This window comes from Danio aesculapii, chromosome 16 (genome assembly GCF_903798145.1).
Source record: "Danio aesculapii chromosome 16, fDanAes4.1, whole genome shotgun sequence".
NCBI lineage: Eukaryota > Metazoa > Chordata > Actinopteri > Cypriniformes > Danionidae > Danio > Danio aesculapii.
In genome coordinates, this window is record NC_079450.1 from 32,447,349 (window position 1) to 32,461,789 (window position 14,441).

Here is a 14,441-nt window from a genome sequence, read left to right on the forward strand (position 1 = left end):
AGTTGAATCCTTACTCTTTCTCCGTCATAACTCTCCTCAAACTGCTTGTGTATATGTGCGTTTGTGTGTTTTATGTAGATTAGTATGTTGTGTTATAGAGTAGCAATAAACTTTAATGGCTATGCTATTTATTTATTTATTCATTTATTTATATAAACACAAATACTAGGCCTATTACTATATTACTAATTTATAATAATAATAATAATATATTGAAACAAACTTAAAATGAAAATCTAAAATGTATGTAGGCTAATCAAATAATGATATTTAATTTCTGTTCAATCGTTTTGTCCGGGATTTAATAATAGGTTAAAAACAAATGTTTTATGAAATGTGTCATTTACAATATGATGCATAATAAATTTGACACCATAGCGGTTTATGCAGAGTGCAAACTTTATATGAGGGGATGTTTGGTGGTAATACCATATAAATCATGCTATTGAATCATCCAAATTGGAAAGTTGTCACCATGACAACCCTATACTTACTATTTTGAAGGTATAGGATTGAAATTAGCTTCGCAAACATTTAACGGAAAATAAAAAGTTTGCATAGAATCCGCACATACTACATGCCCTGTTGTCACTGTCCTACCACATCAGCTGCTTCACTGCCATTCATAAGTCCTCTGCTGTGGCCTGATGGACTAGTGAGTGATCGTGAGAATATCACTGAAAGTTGTAGGTCATCTGAGAACTTTCGATTACTTGTTTTACAAATGCTATGAATTCTGATATCCTTCTGGGCTCACGTACTGTTTATCACCTACTGCTTAAATGCAAGTAGAAATATTCAGACACAGGAAGGTCATTTAGACACCTCCATCTGTAAACATTCCATTTAGCAGCAAGCTCTTTTAGTACACTGATAATGCCGGCACAAAACTGCCTGTGAGCTCACAATATTTGTTTTTTAAATTGGTTTCAGCATCCAAACAAACAGCATCTGCTATATCCATGAAGGTAGTGCTACAGACTGTTGTCAGCGTAGTTTTTGCAAAGGGTGCAGATTAGGGCCAGGACACACAAAGGCCGATGGTTGGCTGTTGGGCTTCGTCTATCTAGCTATTTCATGCGGTGTGTTCCACACTTTGTCTCTCATCAGGTTAACGTCGGAGCTCATTGGCAATCATTCCTGATTTAATGTGTGGAATTGGTGTTGGGCCGAAGAGAGCACTCTGACTGGTTATTCAGCAACGAATCAGAGCACAAACAAGTAAACAATTCAAGCCAAGTAGAGTCACAAAGAGGCCAGCAGTAATTTTGCGACATTTCTTAAAAGGACACCTATGATAAAAATCAACTTCTGGAAGCTGTTTGGACAGAACTGTCTGCATGTATAGTGTGTCCACTGTCATATTGGAGTAATATAAACCCAGTCTCTTTTTTTTTTAATTCCTGATGTTAAAACAGGACCCAAATCCAAGTGATTTTGAGGCCCACCGCAACATGATGTAGGGGTGCGGTTTCCCCGGCCACCAAATTGATTGACAGGCGCCATGTTTCTATAATAACATCTATGCACAAGCCTACAGAACATGATTTTTGCAAATTAGCTGGGATTCAAATATGTTTAAACTACGTCATTTTTATAATTTGTATAATTTTGAAACATTTATATAACTTTGAGCATGTTCGTCATAAAGACAGTAAAATGCTATGTAATTCTTAACTGCTATAATCACCACAGCTGCATGGTGTCAGTAAACGCTAATATGTGTGAGTGTGTGTACTGCAAACAGCATTTGTGTGAGACTCATCGTTTCAGAAAGGCTTGAATAGACTCCACCACAAATACATCAAATAAACTTGCTTGGTATTTTGGAATAATGAGCTGTATTTTAGCTTTATCCGAGTCTGTCTGTCACTGTGCTGTTTATCTGACATAACACATAAGAAGACACGCATGTGGGAACAGTGGGTGGGGAGAAGCAGCTCATTTATATTTAAAGCCACAGGCTACAAAAACAGCTAAAGTGTATTCAGACATCAACATTAGCAGATTCTGAGGCTAAAATAAATTATCTGATGGGTGTTTTGAGCTGAAACTTTACAGACATATTCTGGAGAAACCATAAGCTTATCTTACATCTTGTAAAAGGGGTACAATAGGTGCCCGTTAAATATTTGCAAACAATGTGGATTATTAAATTATCAGACATATTTGGACGAGCTTATCCCTCTTTGGTGAGGGACAATTACTGTGACAATAGTACTAAAAGCTACTTTGTGTACGTGTTGTCTGTGTGTGTTTGATGTCTGGTTTCCCTTTGCGAAATGAGAAAACAGACTGCTATTTTACAGACTCCTTTTACAGTGGCTCTCATTTCAGTCAGCCTTTGTCCATTTGGTGTGTTCACGCACAGCTTTTTGGTCCAGATGCTATCCAATGTAATCCAACAACACTGTTGGGTATCGCTAGTGTCAGTTGTTTTCTTTGGCTTGGTGTGTCCTGGCCCCTAAAGCTAATAAATTTGTAAACAATGTTAATTTAAAACAAAAAAAAGACTGACTTCATAAGACATCAATGTATCACCAAGAGCCACAGGTATCATTTTTGTCACTTGAACTTTATTAATAACCCAGAACAGTTTCACCTAAGCATCTTTTTTAATGCTGCACCAATTTAGATTGTGTCAAAGCAGCTTAACATGACGTTCTGGTAAATTAAAACTGCTTCAACAGTTGTCACAGTTGAAATTAAGGTTATTTTTACAATACACAAAATGGCTTACCTCATCAGACTCCGACAGAAACTCCTGCATGATGTCGCTCTCCCCGATTACCCGAACAGAGCATACTGGTGGGATAAACATGTTGGAAACATTAGTTATCAATTATATTCCAGATTTTCATCTTACATCCCCTTCCTGTGCCATCTTCTCTTACCTTTCTCCAAGTATTCCTCCAGGCCTCGTCTGCGAGCGTCTAGCTGTTGCTCAGACAGGGAGAAAGGCCATTTCCCTGGCAGCTTAGGAAACGCAAAGTTGGCAAATTCCCTCTTCAGATTCTGATGCAAGATGGCAAACTCCCGATAGCGCTTCGAGCATAACTGCCTGCCTGCCATGTACACGTTGTAGACCTGACAAACACAATGAGTTTAAAAATAATCTTAAAATTATCAGGGGAAAATATCAGACTTAATTGTGGTATAAGAAGGCACAGCACTCACAACAAACTTCTCCCCACTCTGCTCCACGTGTTTGTAAGTGGGCACAGAGATAGGCACGGCCTGCTTGTCGCTGTAGTCATAGCAGGACTGTGATGAGCCATCGTCTCCAGGATCAAGACTGTCTGTTTCTGGCTGCGGAACCGACAGGACGGCCAGGACCAACTCCTTCTCTCCCGCTCGAATGAGATCCACCACCTGCTTATGAGTGGCCCCTTCCACATTCACCCCATTTCTGTGGACCAAAAGAAGGATCTGGTTACAGAATTAAGCTTGTGCTCTCAGCCAACACCTATGAACGTGATGTTAAATGGTTAATGCTAGAAATCCTGGCTTTCCGGGAACTTTCAGAGAGTTAGGTTCAGATCAGATGTCTCCTAATCCTGAACTACTATTAAGGTGAGGTTCCTGGATCTCTTTTTTCCTGCTCTAATCTTTTCAGAGCTCAATAATGAAGACGGCAAGCTGCCAGCACAAGAGTTTCAGGAGAGTTGACAGAACTGCCTACTCTTTTACTCTTGTGCTGTGATTCCCCTGAAATGTTTGTTTTGTACCCTTTTTAAAAGAAAACTTTGGGAATGTAACCTTGAAAGCAGAAGAGTTATAAACTATTATACACATTTGTATCAAATGTCCTTTTCATTCAAAAAACTAAATTATGAATGAATATGGAGTTAGATAATTAGCTATAATTTCCAACTTGTTTTTCCCCCTAAAAACATTACTCATTAAAACTAATATAAAACAAAGAACATATATAAACATAAAAAAATTAAATATAAAATAACAAAAAGAACGTATTCAGAAAAAAAATGCTAATGCACTTGCATTGTTAACAAAATGAAAATGTACAGAAAAAAAATTAAGCAGTACAACTGTTGTTCAACATTAATGAAAAAAAAGTTAACTCTTGACTGCCAAAACAATGTTACAAGTATTTGTAATAATGAAAAGTAATGAGTGATTAAACTTTGATTAAGACCTTCTCCATCTTCTCATGAGAACTTTTTAATTAATTAATTAATTAATATATATATATATATATATATATATATATATATATATATATATATATATATATATATATATATATATATATATATATATATATAAATAAATAAATAATTTTTTTTTTTTTCATTCATTCATTCATTTTCTTTTCAGCTTAGTCCCTTTATTATTCTGGAGTCGCCACAGCGGAATGAACCGCCAACTTATCCTGTATTTTATGCAGCGGATGCCCTTCCAGCCACAACCCATCACTGGGAAATATCCATACAAACTCATCCACACACATACACTACAGACAATTTAGCCTGCCCAATTCACCTATACCACATGTCTTTGGACTTGTGGGGGAAACCGGAGCACCCGGAGGAAACCCACATGAACACGGGGAGAACATGCAAACTCCACACAGAATTGCCAACTGACCCAGCCGAGGCTAAAACCAGCGAACTTCTTGCTGTGAAGCGATCGTGCTACCCACTGCACCTTATATATACACATATATTTTACTGCCATATCAGCAGTATTGGCTATATTCATGGCAACAGTTATACTAAATACTTAATATATTGTTTACAATCATAAAAATGTAAAAATAAAAAATAAATTAACAACAAACCTGATTCAAATGGTGTCAGTTTGATCAATGATACAATTCTAAAAGTCCTCCAGAAGACACCTTTCCACACGTTTTTCTTAAAAGATATTCTGAATCAAAAATGTCTCTAATATCATTTAAAACATGCATTCTATAAAAATGTTTTATCACCAAAATATTCTTAGCCGAGTCAGAAATACTTTTTCTTCCCATTTAAATACATTTGTGCGTGTGAGTCTCGAGTTCTCATAACAGCTGGGCAGTAATGGAACCTGCTTTTTAGCAGAGATGGATAATAACAAAAAATTTATAAAATGTGTGTATGTATATATGTGGAATAGGTGAATTGAATAAGCTAAACTGGCCTTAGTGTGTGTGTGTGTGTGTGTGTGTGTGTGTGTGTGTGTGTGTGTGTGTGTGTGTGTGTGTGCGTTTGTGTGTGTGTGTGTGTGTGTGTGTGAATGCAAGAGTGTATGGGTGTTTCCCAGTGTTGGGTTGCAGCTGGAAAGCCATCCACTGTCTAAAACATATAAGTTTGGATAAGTTGGCAGTTCAATCCACTGTGGCAACCCCTGATTAATAAAGGACTCAGCTGAAAAAAATGAATGAATGAATATATATTACACACAATTTATCTTCTTTTTTTATTTATCAGTTCTGCTAAAAATCAGGTTTCATTACTGCCAAAGTTCTCTGAGAAGAGCTTAATCAAAAGTCTTCTACCCTGATAACCTGAGAATGACCTCAAAAGCAAACATGCTGTCCAAAAAAAGGAGTTTCCAGCAAATACAATGCAGTAAGATCAATGGTACAAACAAAGTGTTCAAGAATTACTCGGCCGCAATCATCAGTGCATTAACATGCAATCTTGTGTTTCTCACAGACACTCAAAGATGCTCTCGATCAGATACTCTCAGAAAGGCTGAATCAACCGCATCCTCACTCTTTCCCTTTACTGTGAATAAAAGTACGTGAAACATTTTATTTGTTTCCCATGGAAGCATTTCAACTGTCTCCAACCCAGCCTACGTTCCTCTTCACTTTGACACTTCATGAAATACAGGAAAGCAGGATGAACTGATCCCAAACTGCCTCAGTCCAAATGCGCTTCCACATCTGAAAGCTGAACAATACTGTATATCATTTCAGCATTGATATAGCAATGTGCAAATCTGCTATAGTCACATCGCAAGTGAATTTAAACCATTTGCACACACAAAATTCAAAAATGAACACTATTTAAGATTATTTGAGTTATTTGCACAAAGAACACTACACCATGTTATTTTACATTTGATTATTGAAATTCTGCACCTCAATCCTGTTAGACTCAACCAAAAACCATAATGCTCTGATTATTACTTTTTTTTATCTTTGCTCCAATCATTTTTATCTTGTTTCTTTTATTCTTGTATATGTAAAGCACTTTGAATAACCATTGTGTATGTGATGCGCTATATAAACTTTCCTTATTGTTTTCAATGCAGTTTTACCTTTTCGATATATATATATATATATTTTTTTTTACATTTTATGCAGGTGCCCTTCCCTACAAAATCATCCCAAACAATGTAAAACTCTGAATTATTTCCAAATCCTGTGCAATTTATTCATATTCCAATATATAATCGCAGAAAACCAAAATATTAAATATTATTTCAAAATAAAGATTTTTCCAATATTATGCAGCCCTATTTGACATGACATTCAACTTTAAATGTGCATGTTTATAACATCAACGCAGTAATATTCCAGTATCAATATCGCAGTGTGTGCATTCACTTTAGTCACATCACAGGATGTCCAATGTTGAGATGCTATTATGGTTTAGCAGGAACCACAGTTCAGAACACATTAGATTTGTGTAGTACAGGCATGTCCAAGCTCGGTCCTGGAGGGCCGGTGATAACCGTTTTTGAGGTAAACGTGGTTTGGAAAAGTCAAGGTTTTAAAACCACCAAAATTTTCTGTAATACCATTTCTAAGGTATGTGTAAGATTTTTAATTTACATTTTTTTGTTTGTTTTTTAGGACGACAACAGTATCTCCAGCAAAAAAAAATATCAAAAGATGCTGTTTTAAATAGTAAAGAAATCTGTGTTTTTGTCACTAATGAAGACAGCAGAAGTCAATGATCATTTGAATTATTTAGCCTGCATGTTTACTGCTCCAAAATATTAGAAATATTTCAAAAAATAAAATATATTGTTTTCAAAGTGGAAAAAAAAGTTGTTTTTTTACCCAGACATTTCAAAAGAATATATTTTAGAGCACAATACCATGAAACCGTGGTATTTTTATTCAAGGTTATCATAGCGTCAAAATCTTATATTGGCCCATGCCTATAGTCAGGTAGTGTATATACAGCACTGCAGGGATGGCATCCAAACCCAGAAATAAAGCCACAGTCACAGTTTGTTTCATTGACTTTCATTTAGGGATGTGCAATTAATCGAAATTGAATCGCAATCGCAATTAAAAACGTTGCGATTAGCTAATCGCAAGAGTCTGCAATATGAAATATATTTGTATTATTTAATTTCCACTGCCCTGAGCAAATGCATGACTGCCATCTATGTGTGATAGTCTTACTAGCCAACTGTATGAGCACAATTGAGTGTCTAAAGTCAACGAAGTATTGCCAGTGACACTCAATCTAATAGCAAGCAACAGCAAAGTACAATTTCAGAGTTGTTTCAGCCATGTTAGTTTGCGGAGTGTTCTGTGTTTTTTATAGTTATTATTATTTTTTGCTTTTATAATAAGCTACACTATCTCCCTAATTTGAGTTCAACTTGTTTACATAAATGTAAGGTCATTTTATTTGTGTTTACTGTTTGCTCATTGCGTTTCATTTCTAAATATTTAAAAATAATTTTGAATAAATGTTTAAGTTAATATCTTTTCAGTTCCTTTTTTTAACTAACACTCACTGCATTTTAGCACTAAGATGCTACGATACAGGTTATTGACCTAAAGCTTGACTACAAAATGAAATCACACATCAAAATCGCAATATCTGACAAAAAAAAAAAACACAATTGGCTATTTTCTCCAAATCATACAGCCCTACTTCCATTCATACAAATCCGAATGCATCAAAGCAGATATACAAGCCTGTGCAAAGAAATTTCAACTGGTAAAATCTGACCTGTGAATTCACATCGTGATCAATAAGTGAGACCAATAGAACATTATAACGTGACCCCCTCAGTAAAGACATTTAAAAAATTGAGGCATTAAGCTGCGGTCACACTGGGCTTTTCCTCCCATAGACTTCTATTCATACGCACGTGAATGCGTCAGACCGGAAACGCAAGGTCATGCGTCAAGTTTCGCGTGTCGTTCAAGTTCAAGCTTGGTGAACTCTGACCTGCGAAATCGCATCACTTGACTGCGTGAGACCAATCGAGGATTAAAACACGACCTCTCTGGACAGAAATTAAAAATGTTGAGCAATCGCTCGCTTTTTTTAAAATGTCTAAATCATCTTGTTTAATCCCGCCCCTTTTCGCAGCGCAGAATTTCGCACAAACAAACTCTAGCGTGACCACAGCTTTACTCATCACATCCTTCGGTTTCATATAAAGAAAGTCTGTGGTAAACATAACTTGACCTGACGATGCTTTAACATTGTGCTCTACAATGCAAACTGCACTCACACCTTAACTTTTCTCAAAGAGTGACTTAGAAGAACAACAAAAAATAACTACTAAAGAGGATTCAAATAACAAAAAGTTTAATCAAAGTTTAAACTAAAGAACTTGACAAAGTATATTATTATTGTACAGTAGAATGTACTTCTCAGAGTCATAATGATGAAAGCATTTATGAAAATACTTATTGGACCTGCCTTTGGTTAATTACGTGCATTTTAACCATTGAAATTAAGTCTAGAAAGTGTGAAAATGGTATATGAAAGAAACACACACTGCTCTGCTGATATTAAATGTAAAAATTCTTGTTTCTGTGGATGCTTTGCAAAATCTTTCCAGTTTCGTCAGAATATTTTGTTTCAAATGTGCATTTTAAATACGATATTAAAACATTCGTAAACCAAAGACAGAAAGAGTTAATGAGCAGTGCTTTGCCCCCGTCTCTGTCCTGAGTTTACACTAACTGATGCTGAGCTCTGTCGCCTTCACCGCCACGGAAACCACTTGTCACCATGACAACCAATGCCAGCATCAATGAGGTGCCTTGTGCATATTAACATGCATCCGGAACCATTCCAGTGCAGAATCGAGACTCAACAGCATCAACAAACAATAAATCGCAACCAAACAGAACAAACCAGACGTTCCACCTAATATACATCCTCTAATGTAGTCCAGAGACAACAAGACTGTCGTTACATAATCGTGCTGCAAATGTTTGAGTTCACCACGGATATAAGCATGTGCCAGTCACTAAAATGACTGTGCGAATAAAAGCTTCGCCTTGTCTAATTGTCCAGTGTGGTTTAGTTCTTGCAGATTTTGACCCAGTGTCGCTCCGAACACTGCACAGTCAGCTACAGCGAGATGAGAAGGAATGAGAGAGCTTGTCTGTTCACGGTGCTGTATGTGACCTGAATCTACAATGAAGACAAACGCGTCCAAACACAAACCTCCTTTATCTGGTGGAAATGAAGCAGCCATTCACGCAGAGACATACACCGATGCATATGACAGGCAGAGACACAGTGCGCAAAGGCTGAAACCAAATGTGTGTCATCATTTACTCGCCCTCATGTTGTTTCAAACCCATATGACTTACTTTCCTTGGAGAAACATAATAATAAAAGACATGAGAGCTAACATTCACTTTCAGCGCATCTCTTCCCATTCAATTGAATGGAAATAAGTCATATATAGGATATGAATGTTGGAGGACTGCACTGAAAACAAACAAACCCAATTCTGTCTGGAAGCAGGTGACTGTGATGATATTTGGCTAAATGTAAAGCATTTAGGATGCTACATTAGAAAGGTGTAGAGCCTGGACGTTTTCAGAGAGGGTTTGTATGCACATAACACATTTGTATGCCTCATAAAAACAATGTATTTTGTACACACTGCATGTTTAAAGACAGAGGAGATGAAATATAGTGCTGCAGTGACATGGCTGGCTAACTTTCAGCTGCTCACTCCAATATACATCAACCCACTTATTAGCCACGTTAGCAGTTGTACTGGATTACAGCGATATTTCTCTTTCCAGAAGCATTCCAGCGTCTCAGAAACAATGTTGGCTTTCACTTAAGGTGTTCGGGAACACATTTGGACCCTGTCTGTCTAACACGGGGTGATGGTGGATGTGGACAGCGCGTCTACACAGATTATTTACGTTATATATAAACTTACACTTCAAGAATACGATCGCCCTTTGAGATCCCGGCTCGGTCTGCTGCGCCGCCAGGTAACACGGCGCTAACGTGCTGCAACGGGGCGTAAAGTTCGCCGTTGATGCTCCTCAGTTGCCCTCCTTCGCTGACTTGCCCGCGGACGTTGAATCCGTAGCCCGAGTCCGACTTGACGATGCGGACCAGCCGCGGCCCGGAGGTGACCGTGGTCGCGACGAGGCCCCCGGCGCAGGTCCCCGCGCTCATGCCGGATCCGTTGCGAGCCGCCGAATGAAGCGCGGAAGGGGTAGCGGAGCGAGTGCCGTCTCCTTCGACAACATCTGCCATTTTTATTTAAAGAAATCCTGCCTCCACAGCGGGCACGGGCGCCGAAGTGCTACATGAGCTTATTGGCTGGCGGAGTGCGTCAGACTCCAGACGGGAAAAACTGACGCCAAGCCGCCCCCATCACGAGACACTGCTGCATTTGCGTGCCTTGAAAGTTACTTCTGTCACGTAATAACAAAGCAGTGCAGCATGGGACATGTAGTGCGGAAGCATATCTAAAACAGAACAAGATGAATCCACAACGAAACAAGACGACAATAACTTAGGTAGAAATCACTGTAACGTGTAAATGGTTGTTGGAATTAATGAAGATGTAACGTTAGAGCAGTAAATTTAATATTTTATAAAATAACGTAAATAAATACAATGGTGTAGATGCTAACGTTGTCTAAACACGCTGTTTAAAAGTTTAGTCTGTTATCACCATCCTAGTTGGTTAGTGAATAAGTTTTTTTTAATTATTATTATTTTATTCATATACAACGTAGCTTCAAGTGGAATGTTTCTGTATTCTCATTTAGGTTGTCTTTATATTGTTACAACAAAAAGAAAATGATCAAACCTTAGCAAATACCAATACTAAAAGTATCAATCAAATAAGAAGGAAAAAATGTATAGGATACCTGAACACACATCGGCATGTTAAGAACTAGTCTACCAATAATGGAAACCATATTTAAGGCTCACTGGGTCTTCTGAACGATGCCTATATGCAATAAAAATGTTTTGAATTGATCTTTTAAAAGACTTTCGAGAACATTACTACTACATTCTCCTTTAGATTCTCTTTAAGTTGTTACAAAAAACCTGCAATGTTCTGGGAAGGATTTTGCTTGAAAACCTTCCCAGAATGTTCTTATTTTTATTATCAAAAATAATAATAATAATAACCAAATGGGGCATTCTACTAGAAATGTACATCATCTTTCCCTGAAATAAAAACATAAATACAGTGAATAAAAGCATTTCATCTCAACAATTTCTAAAATGGACTTATGGTTGATTTCTGTGAGTTCTGCAAATGAATATGTCGTTCATTTGGTTTTCAGATTTTTGTTCTTTATTAAAAAAAAAAAAAAACACTTTACAAACGTACAAACCCTGTCATTGTCCTTGTCCTCGGCTCAACTGAACCTACAGCTTTAATAGTTTTAATATGCTAAAAGCTTAAACTTCAGAAATAGCAAGTTTAAGTTGTTATCAGCAGAGATGTATAGTAACGAAGTAGAACTACTTCACTACTGTAATTAAGTACTAAAAGGCTGTATCTGTACTCTACTGGAGTATTGTGTTTTCTCCTACTTCCACTTTTACTTCAGTACATATTTTCAATGAGTTTAATACTTTTAGTCCAATAGATTTTTTATGTGCTGCATCATTGCTCGTTGCTAGGGGTGTCAAAATTATTGATATCGGTTCAGTAATAATCATAACCGGTTATTACGTACTGACATCATTTATCTCCTATGCACAATGTTGCAGGAGAATACTATGGTGAAGGAGGTGAGGGCGAGTAAATAACGCTCTTACTACTTAAAAGGTAGATAATTGTGCACAATTCAACTGCTAGTGAGTTTGCTGGACAGTCTTTCATTGACAATGAAGGCGGCACAACACACGAGCCGCTATTTCACTTCTATGGAGAAATGCTGTAAAACTCCATCTTTACCTCTCTCTCTCTCTCACTTTGGACATTTGACCTGCTGGGGTGTTTGTGAGGTAACCTTTACTTTCCTCTTGGCTGTTAAAGTGATACTTGTGGATCCTGACACGAGCGTGCCTGTGTGAGTTTTCTCCACTGTGTCTATTATGGATTACCTGTGATAACCGCGAATTATGTGCATACAGACTGTAACCTCGGCTGTTCTTCCTGCCACTTCCCATGTATTTGTGACACACAACTTTTGAAACTGTTATAATCTGTCAGATCTGTGATTCAAGCGTGAGAGAAAAACGTTATCCTAGTTCATATAAATCATAAGCCTTCTTTTCGTTCTGCTTAATCTTGTGCACCCAAAAAAAGATATTTAAAAATAAATAAAATAATATGTCTTTTGACTGCTTTCTTTAAAAAAAACTGTAATTTGTGTGTGTAAAGTACACCCATCGTAAATTTATCAGTCGTATACAAACAGACAAAGAAAATGTCGTATCTGTGTCTGTTCTAATCGCAGATTTCGAAATTGTACCCTCGTAAAATTACGAGTAAGCTCCGTTTTCCTTTACGATTTTATAATTACGGATGCCTGAATTTTATTTACGCAAGAAAATTTTATGACAGTGATTTTATTCCATAATGGAGGAGAAGCTGACAGTGATCAAGGATGCGTTCTATCACAAAATTTTATGATTTTATGCATGTTTTGTATAATTTCTTGAGGACGACAAGCTTAAAATGTCACATTAATTGTAAGTGAAAATGTATGTTTCTGGTAGAGTGTCCCAAATTAGAACCATATTAAGACTGTTAGAGGAACATTATATGCTTGGATGCAACTTTGCAGTTACACTGTCAGTTAGTAAGTCAAGAAATTACTAAAAAGGACTAATAATAATCTATGTGGGAATGGTTTGCATGCAGGTATTATGTTTTTTAGATTCTTTTAATCAGGAACAATTTCTATAGTTTCGTCATGTTGAGTAATTAGTACTATGTTGCCGTCACTGGGTAGTATTTTATTTATTTATTTATTTTTTTGTCTCATAAATAATGTACTAATTTTACTCTATTGGCAAAAACTAGTTTGGGGCTGCTGTTTAATATACTAACCTTATATAGTTTATTCATCAGTATTAATGCAATTCTTTAAATTGATATAGGAATTTGATCATATCTTAATAACCATATAAAAATGCCAATGGTCAAATCAGTTGAGAACCATGGACTGGGTTAATGGTGTATAATATAAAACAGGACCAAAATGTACACCTAATTGTTGTGTCCTGAGGAGGTGTTCGTCCCTGACTGGTGGATTCTCTTCTGCCTTTAATAGTATTTGAGTTCTTGTTGTTTTCATTTTCACCTAATGAACAGCTGATGTGTCATTAGTTGTTTGTTTATCAAGGTGTCTGTAAGGTTTATTAAAGTTATTCAGTGTTTAAAGCTGTTTTAAAAATGTATTGCAAAATCTTTTATAATGACTGAGAGAAATATGTGGAAAATGTGACCCTCCCTACAAAGTTTAACTAGTTTTTAGGCAACTGTGCAGAGAATGTTCTTTAAAACCAAGTTGGGATTCTGTTTGGTTTAAACAAGTGCGCAAATACAGCGAGTGACCTGAAATTCAAATGGATAAAACATATGAATGTTCTAAATTGATTAAATTCATTCACTCTTAAAAATCTCACTAAGATAAAGTTCAATCTTTATGACAAAAGCATCAGTGTAACAATGAGGGCGACCACAAGATGGAGACATTTACTTGGATTGTCAAACTGATGAGATTGAATGTCTCTGTGTCCAAGTGTGCATGTGCAAGTCTGCATCCAGATACTATTGTTTTATCATGTTGATTAAAAATGTATATTTTCTCTCAAAGCGCTTTACACATGTAGGGGGGAATCTCCTCATCCACCACCATTGGAATAATGTACCAATTGACATTAGGCAGAAACAGCAAAAATCAGTCCAAGGCACTCGAAAGATGTGTAAAAAAAGAAAAAAAATTATATATATAAGGCATTAGACAGAGTCTTAGCTTTGCACAGTTCAAGCTGCATTTGAAATGCTGGTTAAAATACATCGGGTGTGTGTGCACGCATTAAGTGGGGGTTTATAATTAAAATTTCTGATGTCATTTATTCAATCTTGATATTGTGTCAATGTTATATAGCATGTGATCTGTATTGCATTCTGCTGCGGAATGGGCTGTAGGAAAGCTGAATGTTTCATATGTCTGACGTCTCTTAACTGCTCTTGCTAACATTTGTGAGGCTGCTTAATGTTTGGTGTGATTCTTATTTCCTAGGAATTAATCAGTGCACATTCAA

General features: G+C 36.7%; 1 protein-coding gene across 2 annotated transcripts in view; it reads right to left on the reverse strand.

Annotated features, from left to right (window-relative positions):
- Nucleotides 1-10,570, reverse strand: part of snx27b (sorting nexin 27b) — a 29,256-nt gene extending 18,686 nt beyond the window's left edge. For both annotated transcript variants that reach the window (XM_056475527.1, XM_056475528.1), the window contains exons 1-4: nucleotides 10,126-10,570; nucleotides 3,178-3,409; nucleotides 2,895-3,087; nucleotides 2,741-2,805 (exon numbers count right to left, since the gene is read on the reverse strand). In XM_056475527.1, coding sequence (XP_056331502.1) covers nucleotides 2,741-2,805; nucleotides 2,895-3,087; nucleotides 3,178-3,409; nucleotides 10,126-10,451 — 816 coding nt within the window. In that variant the 5' untranslated portion in view covers nucleotides 10,452-10,570. The remainder of the gene's footprint in view (nucleotides 1-2,740; nucleotides 2,806-2,894; nucleotides 3,088-3,177; nucleotides 3,410-10,125) is intronic.
- Between the last annotated feature and the right edge of the window lie 3,871 nt (nucleotides 10,571-14,441).